This window comes from Monodon monoceros, unplaced genomic scaffold (genome assembly GCF_005190385.1).
Source record: "Monodon monoceros isolate NGI ecotype Baffin Bay Population unplaced genomic scaffold, NGI_Narwhal_1 Super_Scaffold_6, whole genome shotgun sequence".
Taxonomy (NCBI): domain Eukaryota; kingdom Metazoa; phylum Chordata; class Mammalia; order Artiodactyla; family Monodontidae; genus Monodon; species Monodon monoceros.
This window is the reverse complement of record NW_021703783.1, coordinates 7,664,163-7,681,225: the sequence shown is the minus strand read 5'-3', so window position 1 is coordinate 7,681,225 and position 17,063 is coordinate 7,664,163. Positions and strand designations below refer to the sequence as shown.

Genomic DNA, 17,063 nt, shown 5'->3' with positions numbered 1-17,063 from the left:
AATAGAATAGATGCATCTTCATCCAGAAAGTAGAAGTTTAAGCCAAAGCATAACTTGGTAAAAAAGGAAGTGAGAAAGAAACTGAACTCAAAATGGTCAATGATAGAATAGGTTATTGCTCTGGTTTCTACAATGTAGCAGATGTTGCAGGTGATAGCACTGGATTACTGTTAAAATGAAAAGGCCAGAAGTGCAGAGAATGAGCTTACATTTGGTTTAGGATGTGAAGTGTGGGAATGACCTTGATGGCAAAGATACGAGGATAGCTCACATTGGGCCAACCAGCGTGGAAGGAGTTGTAGATCACTGTACATGCTTAAACAAGAAAACTGGGAAGGGATTTCATCTCTCAAATAAATTTACACATTGTATTATCTGGGGTGATGCAGTTGCTGTGACAAGTAAACCTCAAAATATCAGTCATTTAACACAAAGTTTATTTCTCGCTCACGTAACATTTTAGCTCCAGTAATACTGGTTAGTGGGTAGTTTTCCTCCAAATGCAACCCTGCTCCTTCTATTTTGTGGGTGGTTGGAATGTCATACTTCTAGCCAATGGAAAGAAAAGGAGAAGATGGCATATCCACAATTGCTTCTTAAAAGCCGTAACCTTGAATTATCATGTATGACATTCACATCCACTAATAGTGCCCTGTTTGGATCTACAGTTTGGTCCTGATAAGCCTAATTTTTGCCTGGCTAGCAAACTTTCTACAATAGTTTCACTCTAGAAGGGAAGCATGAATTATTTAGTGGATAGAGGGCTGTTTCTGCCACATCCTGTGACTACAGCATTGGTATTGAGAAATTTGATACTTTTTTTTTTTTTTTTTTGTGGTACGCGGGCCTCTCACTGCTGCGGCCTCTCCCGTTGCAGAGCACAGGCTCCCGACGCGCAGGCTCAGCAGCCATGGCTCGCGGACCCAGCCGCTCCGCGGCATGTGGGATCTTCCCGGACCGGGGCACGAACCCGTGTCCCCTGCATCGTCAGGTGGACTCTCAACCACTGCGCCACCAGGGAAGCCCGAGAAATTTGATACTTTAATCATCATTCATATATTGGCCATTTGTCCTTACGGCCAAAAGTAGTGTCTCAGTAATTTACAGTCTGCAAATCCCAAGGGGGCATCTGAGGGCATTTAACAAAGACGGTTTTATAAAGATTGGGGAAGGATTAAGGAAACCAGAAAGGGGTTGTGAAATATGCATTGGGGAACGATTATCACACCCAGGCCTGAAGGGTTAAGGGGAGGGTAATTATTGGAACTTTGTGACCTATCTGAAAGGGCCATGGCCTAAGATACAGAACATGAAGGCTTTGCCAAACCAGGGTGTGGTAGGCGACAGCCAGTGGCACAAACACCCGGACCGTTCTCCCCTTTCACCCCCCTGATCACTGCTAGTACCTCCCAACAGAGGAATTAACTGGAAGCCAGTGGCCAAGTTTGCCCAGATATTGCTGTACCTTGGAGTTCTGCCTCCCAAGACATAGGATGGGGCCAAGAGGATCTCAAGAGGCAAATGGAGAATATCCAGCAAATTCTCCAAATATGCCATATGATTTTTAAGTGACCTGAGATTCTGACAGAGAAAATAATGTGACTTAACTCCCTATAGCCTTTACATTGAAATGATTTCTATCGAGGTGAAGAAGAGGAAGAAACAACAAGCACAACAAATATGCATTAAGAGCAATGTCAGGAAGAATGCAGGAACCGAAATTCAGTGGTTGCCATTAATTTCCAGGGGCTCTCAAATTTTATCAGCACTAAATATAATGCTCAGAAAGATCTAGGTTTCCCCAATATAGTATGCTCTCTGATAAATTTCTTTGGGGGAAACATTGGGCTCTCCCAGCCAAAGATTAGTATGTCACTTGTATGACGTTTAATGTTTTTAATCATACTATCTTATTTATTGTTCATTATATTCCAAGCACCGTTTCAAAGGCCTTTTACATGAATTATTTTGAATCTCAAAATAGCTCTGTGACATAGTTACTATTATTAGTGTGTTGTAACAAAATTGCAAATTGAGGCATGGAGAAGTCAAACTATTTTCCCAAGTTCACTTACCTGTGCTACTAAAGTCTATGCTATTCTGATTTTATGTATAAGATGCTTTTGATATGAGTATCAGAAAAAAAGAATCTTTGTAGGTACAGTTTGATTGGTTTACATTTTTTAATTGCACTTTTGCCATCCACTACAATATTATTCTTTAAAATTCAGTCATGAATAGCGATATAAAATGTATGCTTTTCCATTTGGGGGAGATAAAACACTAAATTTCAGAGCTATGGCTGATTTTTGGACAGTTTTCTGAATTATTAGTTCCAATTTGGTTTCTCTAAATAAACAAGTAAAAACAGGAAAATAATGGCATTATACCCCAAAAGCCAAGATCTCAACACATTTGAAGTGGAAACAGAATCTATAGTATTTCTATTATTTTTCCTCAGTGCCCTCTCTTGCCGCCCCTCCCGTGCCAAATCTGCTTGTTTATTGATAGTCTAAAACAAAATCGATTCAAGTGTCTTTGGGTGTCAGTGCACAAAGCTATAAAAGTTATACATATTCATTGAGTATTAATTATATGCTTGGTACTCTGCTCAATGCCTTACATAATTATATTAAATAATCCTCACAATTACTTTATGAGTAAGGTAATAATATTAAACTCATTTCATAGATGAAGAAACTGAGTTTTAAAGAGACTAACCAATTTACCAAAAGCCAGATAAGGAGTAAGTTCCAAAGTAACATTTCTCGAAATGTATTGAAGGATACTTGTATCAGAAGCAAGTCAGGGTGCTTATTACAAACATAGTCTGTCTCCTCAGCCTTCCCACTGAGTACCATAAGTATTTGTGTTTGAACATCTGCATGTTTTTTGGTTTGTTTGTTTGGGTTTTTTTCGTTTTTTTTTTTTTTGCGGTACGCGGGCCTCTCACTGTTGTGGCCTCTCCCGCTGCGGAGCGCAGGCTCCCGACGCGCAGGCTCAGCGGCCATGGCTCACGGGCCCAGCCGCTCGGCGGCATGTGGGATCTTCCCAGACCGTGGCACGAACCCGTGTCCCCTGCATCGGCAGGCGGACTCTCAACCACTGCGCCACCGGGGAAGCCCCTAACTGCATGTTTTAACAAGCACCTCAGTTGAGATGTTTGAGAATCATGTTCATAAATTTTATTGCCACGAATTTAAGGAGAAAGAGTACCTTCAGGGAAGCTGTGAAAAGAAATGAAAATTTTGCCTATTATCCTGTTAAAGGGTGCCTCTCCACATATCTATAAATACTGCATGAGTTACTCAGCAAAAGCCAAACATAGAGCTGTCAGGAAAAGAACTATTTAAAGCATTTTTGCTTGCTGTTCCACTAGCGTGTGCAACTTGTTAAAAAGCATTTACTCATTTTCAAACCCCGTCAGTTTTCTTGCAAACTTTATTTTCCTTCTCTTGGACAGAAAATTACTGCTCTTCAGTCTGACCATAGGGGGACCTGGAATAGAAATTATATCTGCATAGTGTTTTACTGATTGCTGTGCTTTCTAGTGAACTGTCTCACACAAAGAGAAGCAAATATCTTTCTGTTTCCTATGAGCCAGGAGCTGTGCTTGCTGGCATAGAATAGAAAATAAGGAAGTCATGGGGTTTGCTTTCATGGAGTTTCTGATATAATTAATACTTTGAAGTTTTTATTTTAGGTTGTGGAACTGTGAGGTATATAAGACAGGTGTTATCCTATTTTAAATATTAGAAAATGGAAGTTAAGAGGCAACATGATTGAGCCATGGTTGTACTTGAGTGATCATGCCATCTAAATTATTCTACTGACTCCAAGTTTAGTATACTTTCCACTACCTTATGCTGTCTTTCAAACTTAGATATTTTGCATAGTCTCAGACTTAGATATTTTGCACAGCTTAAGTCATTTAAGCGCTAACCTTTCTTGTTTCAATGTAAAATGTATATGTTTATGTCTGAAGATGCAGTGAATCATAGCATGTTGAGATAATTAGGAATGGAAGACAAGAAGAATGAAAATTAATGGAAATTAATTAATGGAGCCATTGGGAAACCATCAGCTCATAGACTGGTTTCTGGATGTATAAAGAAGGCACTAAGTTATTCCTCAGTATAAAGGGTTATATAAAGAAGGAACTAAGTGGTGTTGGTAGGAAAGGTAATGTAAAGATCACTGTAAGGGGAATAAAGGGAAAAATAAGCAATTCTATGGCTAGTGATTCCTTCATCCAGATCTCTTATTGTACCATCGATCACTTGTCTGTGACATGCTGTGCATGCCTTTGCATTAAAGTAGTTGGTCCACCTTTGCCATGCCTGCCTTCCTTTCACACATTAAATAATGTTTGTTCTCACAGAAGGTAGGGTGAATTTTCCCATTATGAAAATAAGCACAATTCATATTTTCTGTTGCAGTTCCAGAAAGCTTGAACCTGTGAATGGAAAAGGTAGAATGAGTTCCTTTGAAAGCTAAATAAACAATCAACAATCAAACTCTGTGTATAGTATTTTGTTGCATAAAGTGGAGATAAGAAGTACGAGGCAAAAAATTAAAAAGCAACATTCAGATCATTGAGAAACTTCCAATCTGCTTGGGGGTATAAAGTATGTACATTTGAATAGCTCAGTAGCAATTTAATATGGCATAAGATTAAGCAGAAGTGAACAGTAGGTACAGTAGGAGCCCAGAGGAAAGGATGGATGGGTATCTGAAATAATGAGAAAGGCTTTACCTTTTCCTCTTTCCATGGAAGATCATACTTTAGTTCTGCCTCGAAGGAAGGGTAGGATTTAGATAAACAGAGAGGAGCCCTGTAGGACAAGTAGCTGCACAGGTTGGAAATGAACTCAAGGAAAAATAAGTTGATTAAAAATTTTTGAAATGAGGATTTATGTTATAGGGCAGCTGGATACAAGACTGTATTGTAATTGCTTGTTATATTTCCTGCTACAGTGCTATGACAAGAGGACGAAGAATGTATATTTATTCATTCATTTGCAAATATCTATGGGATATCTACTAGGAGCCAAAGTTGTTTTATGTGCTGATGACAGAGTGGTAAACAAAGACAAGGTCCTTTCTACTGGGGAACTTACATTATAATGAGAGAAAGTTGGTAAGAAGCCAACAAATAAGTAGAAAATTTCAGAGAGTGGTAAGAGTCATGATGAAACAGACAGTGTGATATGATAGACTCAAGTGCATGTGGTGGAGGGAGGCTAGGTTAGTTTGGGTAATTAAAGCTGGTCTCATTGCGGAAGTGATGATTAAACAGACTTGAGTGACAAAGGGGAGTCCTTCATAGAGTTCTGGAGGCAGAGCTTTCTAGAAGGGAAGAGCAAGTGCAAAAAGCCCTAAGACCTCAAATCATGTTTGATTCATTGAAAGAACAGAGGGATCACCAGCGTGCCTGTACTATTGTGAATGAGGCAACAAATGATAAGAATAAAACCCAGGCCTATGAAGAAGCTTGCTTGTACTCATAATATTCTTGACTCCTACCCATAGTAAATGCTTAATAAATATCTGTTGAATAAATTAATCAGAACTTTAAGTAATGATCAGATTGTATAAATTTTTAGTTATAAATTTAAATTTTAACTGGAGAGACATTGCACAAGATTAACAGAAGGTGATTAGAGATTGGAAAACCATATTAAGTAACCCAGTGTAATTGGTCCCTTTGCCTGGATTGTCTGTAGAAGGCTACAGACAAATGGCACGAGCTCAAACTGGGGCCGATTCTGGTCTGGTTCTTTCTAGCTGAGGTCTGAGGCTCCCTTTTGACATGAACATTAGAATCACCTTGTGACTGATAATGTGCCTGATTCTTGGATACCCCTAAGGTAAAAGACGAGGTAAAATGACACTGAAAAGTCAAAAGAAGCCTCAAAGTAATCACTTTCAACCATAAAATAATGAGGATGATAATTTTGTTCTGAAAATATGTGAAGAGAATCAGATCAAGCTAAGAAAACAAAACAAAACAAAACTACATACATAGAATGTTCCAGTGGTGAAGTTAAGGGTAGAAATGAATGGGAAAAAAGTATCAGGAATAGCGGTGGATTGCGACTTAGATAAAAAGCAGAGGAATGGGAGAGTAGGAAAGTAGAATCTTATTACAAGTGCTCTCTTGTTAGGATTATGTTGTAAGTGACTCAGCCAATGCTTATGTAACACACAGTAAAACACAGAGCCACCTCCCAACTTTTAAGTAACCTGTACTCAAGAGGGTAGAAGACCTCAGGACTCAAAATTCCTAGTTGTGCCTTGTATTCTGAGCATCCAATAACTTACAAATTTTTGGAGGGAACTGAGCCGTCTTCCCACATCCAGACATCACTGGATTTCTGGCGGGACAATCCAACCCAACGAATTAATCCAGTCCTGCTACTGATGTATTGCTATTGCAAACACAAGTAAATATAATGGTCAGAGTGTTTCTACAGTTCTTGTAATGGCATAAAGGCAAAGCTTCATGATAAGACGCTGGACATAGAAAGTGGATTATATGTCTATATTAATACTAATTAATTATATTTGATATTTAGAATTGTTCCAAGTTCACTTGTTTTTGCATAAAAATACTTGCAGGATACAGGGAAAACTGTAAGCAAGATAGATAATATTCTAATATCCCTATGTGTTTATCTTCCATCAATTGAAGGTTAGAATCCCAAATAAAGTATCAAATATGGCTCTTAAATGAAATAAGTGGTAAACAGCTAGAGAAGGAAAACGAAAAGAAATACATTGCTGATGAAACTTTATATTCCCTAGAATTAAGCTCTACTCGCTTTGGTTTCATTGCTTAGCTTGCCTACAGAATCTTGCATACAGGAATATTCATTTATTTTAGTTGACTGGGTAAAAGAGAGTTATACAATGTCTTTCTCAAAGGAATTTACAAATGACGTGCATCTACTTTTTCCTACTTTGAAATTATCACTATTTACTATACTATATACTATACTTGTTTATTTTGTTCTTTGCCTATTGCTCCAACTGGAATAAAGTTCCATGAATTTAGGAATTTTTGTAGGTTTTATTAACACATAGGTTCAGGTCCTGGAATAGTTCCATCACATATCTGTTGAATTAATGGATGAATAAATCAGTCAATCAATCTATCTATGGGTAGCAGAATTAAAAAGAGGTCAAATGTTCACGTACTCACATACCTCCCGGAAAAAACAAGTGAGGACACATTCTTGGCAAATAAAAAATGACTTGAGCATCTTGGCAGACATGTGAGACACAAACTGGCATTCCATAAGAGATGTTCTTAAAGCTTGATCTACCTGTCACCTTTCTGTTGATTTATGTTTTTTTTTTAAAGTACATCCATATTGTATATTTCCCTATAGGACCTGACAGATACAGTCTACCTGAAATTTAACTATTTTTTATTTCTCAAAAAATTACATTACTTCCTCTTTTAGTTGTTCATCTCCAACACGATATCAACCTAGAGTAATAAGATTCAAGACTTGTTTAGTCTCCAATTAATCTCTTTGTAATAGAATTGAGATTTCAAAGCAGGTACTCTCTTATTTTGCCTGATTTGAAAGAAGTTAATTTATCTGAATATCTTCTCTAAGAGTCTGAGCCACAAAAAAAAGTATATGGTACAGCAAGTTAGAATAACAGGACACCCAAATAAGCGTGAACATCACTGGGCTGATTTCCTCATGTCCAGTCCACTACTGGTTACTTCAGCTCTCAGTAAGGTACAAGTCAATTTTGCTGATTACCTATAGCAGTTCTGTAGAAAATGGCTTGCCTGAATATTTGAATTCTATTGAATTTCTGTCTGCATAGAGCCCGAATCCTGATCTTCTATTCCAATTTATATTTGCATTTATTTTAATATGCAAAAATGTGAATAATTACTATATTAGAAATTGTAGGATAAGTACAATAAATAATTTCTGCCTTTTAAAAAATATATGTTTTGACAAACTGTTATTGGGTAGAAGGGAGACTCCAAGGCTTTGTTCCTGGCTTGCTCCCAGGATTTATGAAAAAGCAAAGCTACATTCAATAATATAGAGAGAGTGCAGTAGTGGATGTGAATGTACATTGCTTGAAAAGAGAGCTTTTGTTAGAAGCTGTCAAAAAGGGAAATATAGAAGAGGAGACATGTTTAATAAAAAATTTTCAACTGAAATCCTGTGTGTTGTGCAAATAAGATTGTGCCCCAAACTACATCTGGGAGGGCCTATGAAAAGATAGAGTTTGCCTCATGGTTCGTTCAAAGTGTCAGCAATTTAGCAAAAACTGAGAAGGCATGTAATGTTGGGATAACACTGATATTTATATTTTCCAATCATATTGAGTTTCTTTATACTTTCAGATCCTGTTTTGAATTAATAAACAGAGTTAAGGAAGCCAAGAAATTATCTTAACTCTTGTTGCAGAGGTAAGACCAGAACTCAAAGTTTCATTCGTTCTATTTCAGCACTTTCTACTCTCAAATGTAATTTTTACTGAGCTTAATAAGGTTCTGAGATTAGCACAAACTGCAAGACATAAAAATGTAAAAAAAAAAAAAAGGCAAGTGTTTCATCTGAGATTTCTCTCCTTATGACTCTAAAATATTTGACATAGAAATATTCTTACCAGCGTGTCCTTCCTGGTGATCTTCAGAAGAGTAGCATTTACATCAGCACAATACTTCTTACTGTCTTTCCATGTCAAGTTGTGCCTGAAGAATCCATAGCAACTGTCTCCATAATATCTCCAGTGTATGTCACATGGGCTGCATTTATGGCCTTAAGGAGAATCCAAGCATAGGATCCCTTTCATTCTGAAAGGATGGGCTTACTTTTTTCTCATATTCAATGTTTCCTGAAGATCTCAAGATTCCTGACAGATAGCATCACAAAAATACTCCAGAGTTAGGGGAGATGAAAAGACTAGCAAATCATACTTACTTTCCTTTTGTCCTGATTGTTGTAGTAAATCTTGGCAGAACTTCCTCGCTAATTGTTTCAGAGTTCCTGAGAGATGTTCATTCTCAGCTTGTAGGTAGTTTTGCTGCGTGACAACTAGATGTAAAAATTAGATAATAATTTGTAATTAGGGTAATAAGGAGTGATGCAAAAAAAAAAAGTCCTCTCAATGAACTTTATGTTCATCAGAGTTGTCAATCTATGAAGTGTTTACTAGATACATTATGAGTAAAAGAGTGCTGAAAGGGGATCAGGGTAAAGAGGTTATAAAGAAAACATTGTGTCAGGCAGAATGACAACCGAGAGTTCTCCAAAACAATAGGTGAACTATTTGAAGGAGATGACCACAAGTAAGAACATGCCGTAATCAAATCGCATGCCCAAAGCAGCTGTTTTGACCTTTCCTTGAATGCAGATTTCTAAGCACATTTCACAGAGGTGAATGACCTCTGCTATTATGTTTTCTGTGTAATGCCAGAGTATCCATTCACTTAAAAAATACATATTGAGGGCTTCCCTGGTGGCGCAGTGGTTGAGAGTCCGCCTGCCGATGCAGGGGACGCGGGTTCGTGCCCCGGTCTGGGAAGATCCCACATGCCGCGGAGCGGCTGGGTCCGTGAGCCATGGCCGCTGAGCCTTCGCATCTGGAGCCTGTGCTCCGCAGCGGGAAGGGCCACAGCGGTGAGAGGCCCGCGTACCGCAAACTTAGAAAAAAAAAAATACATATTGAGGACTTCCCTGGTGGTCCACTGGTTAAGACTCCGTGATCCCACTTCAGGGGGCACGGGTTCGATCCCTGGTTGGGGAACTAAGATCCTACATGCCCTGTGGCGTGGCAAAAAACAAAACAAAACAAAACAAAAAAGTATTGATTTGTTGTGCTCGAAGTACTGTGATATTCAGGTAAATCAAAGTAGTGGATGAAAAGTTCTAAAATATCTTATGAAAAAATAAACAAGTATCTGAACAAGCAACAATTATACAGATGATAATGTGACGTTGGAGGGCTTTTAGATGTATAGGAAGAAAAAATATTTATCAATTAGGTGGGATATGAATTGTCTCAGTGGAAGTAAATACATTCATCTTAAAAAATGGGAAGGAGGACATTTTAGGAAGCGGGGACAGAATCAGCAAAATCTCAGGCAGGGGGACATAGGATTTATTTGTGAAACAGAAAACTCCACGTTGGCTGGATCTTAAGATGCACAGAATAGGGAGGAAAAAAGGAAAGTTTCAAAAGATAGTGTGGATCTATACTAAGGAAGATCTTAAAGACCAGCTTAAAATTCTTCAACAATCATTTTTAATTAATTTTAAAAACCTAAAAGGTAATTTTAATCAAAAGATAAAGTTCAGAGTTCTCCTTTATTGAGAATATCCTGGCAGCTATGTATAGGATAATTGCAGTAGCGACGAATAGATAGTGACAGTTAAGCTTCATGGCATACACCAGGACACTTACGTATTGCCTTCCTCAGATCAAGTCATTGGCAATAAGTCAATACTTACACATAATCCCCAGAGCCACCAGCCCAACAGCTATCCCCATGCACAAGATCAGCAGAATCAAAGCCATCACACGCCACAAAGAGGAGGAAGCAGGGTCACCTGTGGACATACAATAAAGATGTTAGGCGGCAGGCAGTATGGCATAGTTTTGGGGGACAGCTTCACCCCCATCCCCTGCCCTCTCAGGATTGTCCAAGTGATATAAACAGCTTCTCGGGCCCATCTTGCCTTTGCTCCCTTGGTAATCACCAGCAGTAAACACAACCCACTCCATCCCCACTCCCACCGGACTTCTCTCTGAGTCAAAATGTAACTAGCAGCTAAGGTCTTCTGTGTTTGTGTTTGTCTTTGTTTTATTTTGTGCCCACTCCTCTAAATAATGGTGTTTATAAGCTACAACTGTGGAATCACACCCACTTGCTGACATCTTAGAAAGTGGAGTTTTCCAACATTTTCTCCTCTTATCCCTTAGATTTCTATTCCCTCCAGCATTTAAATCTATAAGCCTTAATGTAATGTGCCCTGCTTGTATCATTTGTTGTTTATATTCTAAATAACATATGTAGCCCATGTACATACCACTCAAATGATGTAGGGAAAGAAGGTCATTCAGGAAAACAAAACAACACTATGTATGCTATCACTAGTAGAAAAAAGGAAACTAGGGTGGATCCATTTCAACAGTTAATTTCCAAGTTGCTGCCTCTTGGGCATTCTTACCTGAAGTGAGAGCTGGTTTTTGAGTTTTAATATTTAAGGTGACGTATCCATCTTCATCCTGCATGGCTTCCCTTGGAATGAAAGTTAACTCAGCATTCAATGACTTTGCAAAATGTAGTGTCCACCCTTATGATTTCAATGTCTACCCGTCTGTGACCCTCCTCTCTCTGGTAAGGTGGAGACGTATGAGTTGGGGCACATGATTTTTTGTTTTTTGTTTCTTTCCAGGAAACCCTTTAATAGCTGCTCAGATATACATGGACCTTGAACACCAAAACACAAAAATAATAACTTGTGGTAAACGAGTAGATATGGCATTTGTTTCCTGTCTCCTTAACTTCCACTCTGACAGTTCCATCGCGTACATCCTTTCAAAGAACAGAAGTTCATGTTTCATCGTAACCTTGGCAGAGTCTAAATCATGTTGTTTAAATGAACTTATTTCTGATGAAAACTCACGGATAACACATCAACAGATATAGAGTCTATCTCGTCGTGGTGTAAGAGTCTGATATAATTTGATCTAAGATGAGCTATATTAGATGTTTCATGGTCTTGTGTTAGAAGGTCTAATTATGACCTAGAATTCATCCAACTTCTTGCATGTCTTGCAAATCAAAGGTTTTTTTTTTTAGAGTAATTCATCCATCCATTTATTTGATCGCATTAAGTTGAAAAACTGAACAAGCTGACATTTTAAGTAATGAGTCAAGGATATTCAAATTATATTATACTCTTTAGCCCCTGCAAATCAAAGGTTTAAAAAAGTTGAGAACTCCACATGAAGCAGGATTTATATGGCTTAGGTTTAGGCATCAAAGGAAAACAGTCTAATAAAGTGAAATAATACAAAGTTAATGTCTTGATGTATTGCCTTTCAGTAATGTTTTCACTTTAAAGTAAATTTCCAGGAATGGCTTTTGGATCTTTGATAACTTTAACCATAAGCTGAGTGTCTTATGGCTGGATCTATGCTTCATAAAAATATATTTGCCTTTATTTGTATCCATCAAGCATGACTTTGTGGTGTTAGAAATATGCTGGGTAAGTACAGAAGCTGTCAGGCTCAAAGGAGGCCCTGATAACATGAGTCTTAATTCTGCTTCCTCTCTCCACCTACCCCATAAATACAAGCTGAGTTACTCAGCAAAAATTAAGCGGAGAACTGCAGGAAAAAACGATAGATACAACAAAGTTTTCTTTTCTCTTTTCCGAAATCCAGAGGATTTTCCAGCTATCTCTCAATCACCCTATAAGGCCTATCATTGACATTTTATTTCTACTTGCGTATTTTATCGCTCCCTCTTTTCTTGGCATAGGAAAGTATAGCTGAAGAAGTCTTTATTCCAAATATCATGATGAGTTTGAATTCGGAATAAAAACCTCTGTTTAATATTGTAGAGGTTGAGTGTTACATAAGTTATCTCTTTTATTTTAAAGCAAATATCTCATTAATTTAATTATGTGTCAGACACTGAAATTAATAGCAAGTATTCATGGAGAAGTCATGGCACTAGTCCTTATGGAGCACGGAGTCTTAGACTTTAGGTACTTAAACTTTGCCTCTTAGTATTTAGAACAACTTTCCACTCCACCCCACCCCAGGCCACATTTTTGTCCCTCTTTCTTGTTTCACTCTTTTCCATTGCATATATGTGAGGGTGTGTGTGTGTGTGTACATATATATATATATATATATATATATATATAAAACATTTTTGTCATGTATACTCACAGGAATGTATTCCATGGCTCTAAAACAGTGACTGACATACAGTTACCACCCAGTAGAAATTTGGTGAATGAATGAATGAATGAGTGTATGTAAAATGGGCACTTATTGGAATATTACACATGCAGAAAGCAATTTAGGGAATCTTGGGAATTTTCTATGACCATGCTTTTTGCGAGAAGCCTCACCATCTACCCAGTTTCCAAGTTCCTTCCGCTGTACTAATTTAGGTGTTACCCAGACTCCGTTTTCTATATTTATAGCCGAAGAACCAGTAAAAGACACTAGGATCACAAGGACAAGGTATAGATACAAAAGCAAAGGAAATTAGTGAAATGCATAGCACGGTGGATAAGACTGATCAATGTATAATGATGGCTAGAGGATGTGTAAAAAAGAAAGACAAAAAGAAAATGATGTTGACTAGTATGAGTGTTATAATAATGTCTCTAAACTGAAAAAACATAAAGGACATTAACATTTTGCAGTTAGCGATATCTTTTTTATAGACCTTTTACTGTACATCACCTTTAAGCTAACCGTTAGGTGCATTTATCAGTGATATCCTGTTCCCTCTCTCAGTCCTCTGAATTCAAATTGTTGGTTCACTTCTCACTTTCTAGCCTTCAACACACATATCAAATACTGTTTATCTTTGGGAAAGGCTAGAATTTCCTGTCATGGAAAAAATGCCTAATTAATATTTTCTCTTTCATTTTCAGAAAGCTTAAAGCTGTGGACTGAAAAGTGGAATGAGCTTTATTAAAATAAACCAAATATATAACTATCAGACAACAACTGTGGCAAAGCTTTTGGTTACAAAATAGTAGATAAAATGAAGGGGAAAATTGTGTTAGACCACATTCACAACACTGAGACGTTTATCATGCGTGTGCATACAAAATCCCTGTAAGTAAGAAAGTCAAATAATATTCAAATGGAATAGATAAGACTTAAGATTTGACAGAAAGGCGAAGATTGCATAAGAAGAGAGAGGAAAGGGGAATATTTATCAGGGAGGGCACGCGTCTGAAACAAAGTTAGGGAAGTTGGAATGAGTACGGTGTGATCTGTGATCAAGGAACGAGAACTGATCAAGCATATTTGAACTGAGTACTCACATCACAGTATATTGGGATACAAGGTGTCCTATTAAAATCACTGTAAAACTCACAGTTCAGGGACAATTAACCAATCGATTATTTGAACATATATCTATTGATCACTGTGTATGTCTCAAGCACTATCTTATTTTCTGGGGATCAGGTGGTGAACGAAACACACAAGAGTTGTGCTCTTATTGAGCTTATGTTCTAGTGGAGAGCGGTGAACACAGATAGCAAAGAAGAAAAGAAAGAAAAGAGCAAGACAATTTCAGATCATCATAAATGCTATGGAAAAAAGTCATACAGTAGAGCTTTATTGGTGAGGCTTGGAGCAGCCCTGTTTGTGCTCATTTGAACTGGTTTCTTTAACCTTTACTAGAAGGGGGTGGAGAATTGCAGTTTTCTTCCATTTGTAAAAATTGAAGTATAGTTGATTTACAATATTATATTATTTTTCAAGTGTACAAAATAGTGATTCAATGTTTTTATAGATTACATTTCATTGAAAGTTACCACAAAATAATAACATATTTTCCTGTGCTGTACAACATATCCTTGTTGCTTACTAATTTTATACGTAGCAGTTTGTATCTCTTAATCCAATATCCCTATCTTGCCCCTCCCCCGCCCACTGGTGACCATTAATTTCTTCTCTATATCTGTGAGTGTGTTTCTGTTTTGTTATACACATTCATTTTAACTTTTAGATTCCACATACAAGTGATATCGTATGATATTTGTCTTTGATTTATTTCACTAAACATAATACTCTCCAGGTCCATCCACATTGTTGCAAATGGCAGAATTTCATTCTTTTTTTATTGCTGAGTAATATTCTACTGAATATATGTACCACATCTCCTTTATCCATTCATCTGTTGATGGACACTTAGATTGCTTCTATATCTTGGGTATTGTAAATAGTGCTTCTATGAACACTGGGGTTCTGTATCTTTTCAAATTAGTGTTTTTGTTTTCTTCAGATATATACCCAAGAGTGGAATTGTTGGATCATATGGTAGTTCTATTTTTAGTTTTTTGAGGAACATCTGTACTGTTTTCCGTAGTGACCACACCAAGTTACATTCCCACCAACAGTGTAGGAGGATTCCCTTTTCTGCACATCCTTGCCAACATTTGTTATTTGTGGTCTCTTCGATGATAGCCATTCTGACAGATGTGAGGTGATAGCTCACTGTGGTTTTGATTTGCATTTCTCTGATGCTGAGCGATGTTGAGCATCTTTTCATGTGCCTGTTGGCCATCTGTGTATCTTCTTTGGAAAAATGTTTATTCAGGTCTTCTGCCAATTTTTTAATCAGATTGTTTGTTTTTTCGATATTGAGCTGTGTGAACTCTTTATATAGTTTGGACATTAACCCTTATCATCATCAATATTTTGCAAATATTTTCTCCCATTCAGTAGGCTGTCTTTTCATTTTGTCAATGGTTTCCTTTGCTGTGCAAAATCTTCCACTTTTAAGAGCATCCAAAATAACTTATGCTTAATTCTGATATAATAACAATGAGATCATTTATTATTGCTTTTATATGCTTGTATTAATTGCCTTTGTGGTAGGCGTTATACTTATGCCAGTTTTACTAAAAAGAAAAATAAAGCACAGAGGTTAAGTGACTTGCCAAAAGTCACTGGACAAGTAAATGTTGATCCAGGATTTGAATCAATCAGTCTGTCTTCATAGTCCTTTATTTTAAACAGGATATTTTATTACCCTGATTGGATGAGTCTGTTGATACATTTCAAAAATAAATTCTTTCCTATATTCATCCTCTGGCTTCTCCTTGTGGTCATTTGTTGTTGTTGTTTCTGCTTTTATCTTTTCCTTAGGTCTTCTGGTACCTCCAGGTTTAATTTTCAATTTTCTCCATTCCTTTTTGTAAATAATTTTGAATTCATTCCCATTCTGCTCATTGGGTACTATCCAATATAGGTCCCTCTTTGAAAGTATTCTCTGACATAAGCATAATATGTGGGAATGGAATGATTATTGAAGAACAAAGTGAGAATACAACTTCCCATTGTGTAAACTCATTATTTCTTTTAATGTATCCCAGGTGAACAATACTTCTCTATTTAAAGCCTGTGTTCCCTTATTTTCTGCAATGAACAGTATTTTCTGATAGATTTAATTCATGTGAGAGCAGCAAGGGAAGTCAAAGGTGATTTTAAGTTTTTGGCTGAGGAACTGTAAGTGTGAAGTTCTCATTTACTGAAATGGAGAAATGTAGAGTGAAATGATTGGAAAAGGGTTGTTCATTTTTTTAACGTGTTAAGTCTGAAAATTCTATCACATATTAAGTGAATATGCCGTCTCCAATCAGATACCTGAACCTGGCGATCAAACTCTGGCATGAAGATATCCATTTGGAGGTCATCTATGTATGGCTGTTACTTGAAGCCCTGAATCTGGAAGAGCTCATCCGGCAATGAGAATACACAGAAGATAGAGGGTCAAGGACTGAACCCTGGGGCTCAAAAGTATTTTGAAGTCAGCTAAGGAGGAATCAGCAAATCTGATGGAAGATTAGGTAATGAAGTAAAAGAAAAACAAGATAATGGTGTCCTGGAGAGCAAAGTATTTTGGAGAAGAATTTTAAATTAAAGGGAATTAACAGTTATGTCAAATGCTGTTTATAGGTGGAGTAAAATGAATCCTGAGAAATAGCCATTGATGTGTTGATATAGAGGTTAACAGTGACTTACTAGCATCTTACTAGAAATAGTGAGGGGAAAAGCCTGACTAAAGTGGGTTTGGGAAAACAGGAAGATCCAGCAGGCATGGACAGCTTTTGAACCCTTTTGTTGTTGAGACAATTAGAGAAATGGGGTGATAGTGTGTGTGTGTGTGTGTGTGTGTGTGTGTGGCAGGGGTGTAAGCAAACATTTTTTGGCTTATTTTTAATGGAGATATTATATCATGTTTACAAGTTAAGGTGAGTAAACCACTAGAGATTAAAAAAATGATGATTCCAGAGAGAGAGAGAGATATT

The 17,063-nt window shown here is 37.3% G+C and overlaps 1 protein-coding gene across 1 annotated transcript; it reads right to left on the bottom strand.

Moving 5' to 3' along the window:
- Nucleotides 1–2,192: 2,192 nt before the first annotated feature.
- Nucleotides 2,193–11,280, bottom strand: CLEC1B (C-type lectin domain family 1 member B). The gene is made up of 6 exons (XM_029205679.1): nucleotides 11,214–11,280; nucleotides 10,494–10,592; nucleotides 8,964–9,077; nucleotides 8,650–8,801; nucleotides 6,325–6,431; nucleotides 2,193–4,456 (listed from the first exon to the last, which is right to left on the bottom strand). The coding sequence occupies exons 1-6, from the start codon at nucleotides 11,275–11,277 to the stop codon at nucleotides 4,312–4,314; spliced, it is 681 nt and encodes a 226-aa protein (XP_029061512.1). The 5' UTR covers nucleotides 11,278–11,280; the 3' UTR covers nucleotides 2,193–4,311.
- Nucleotides 11,281–17,063: the final 5,783 nt, after the last annotated feature.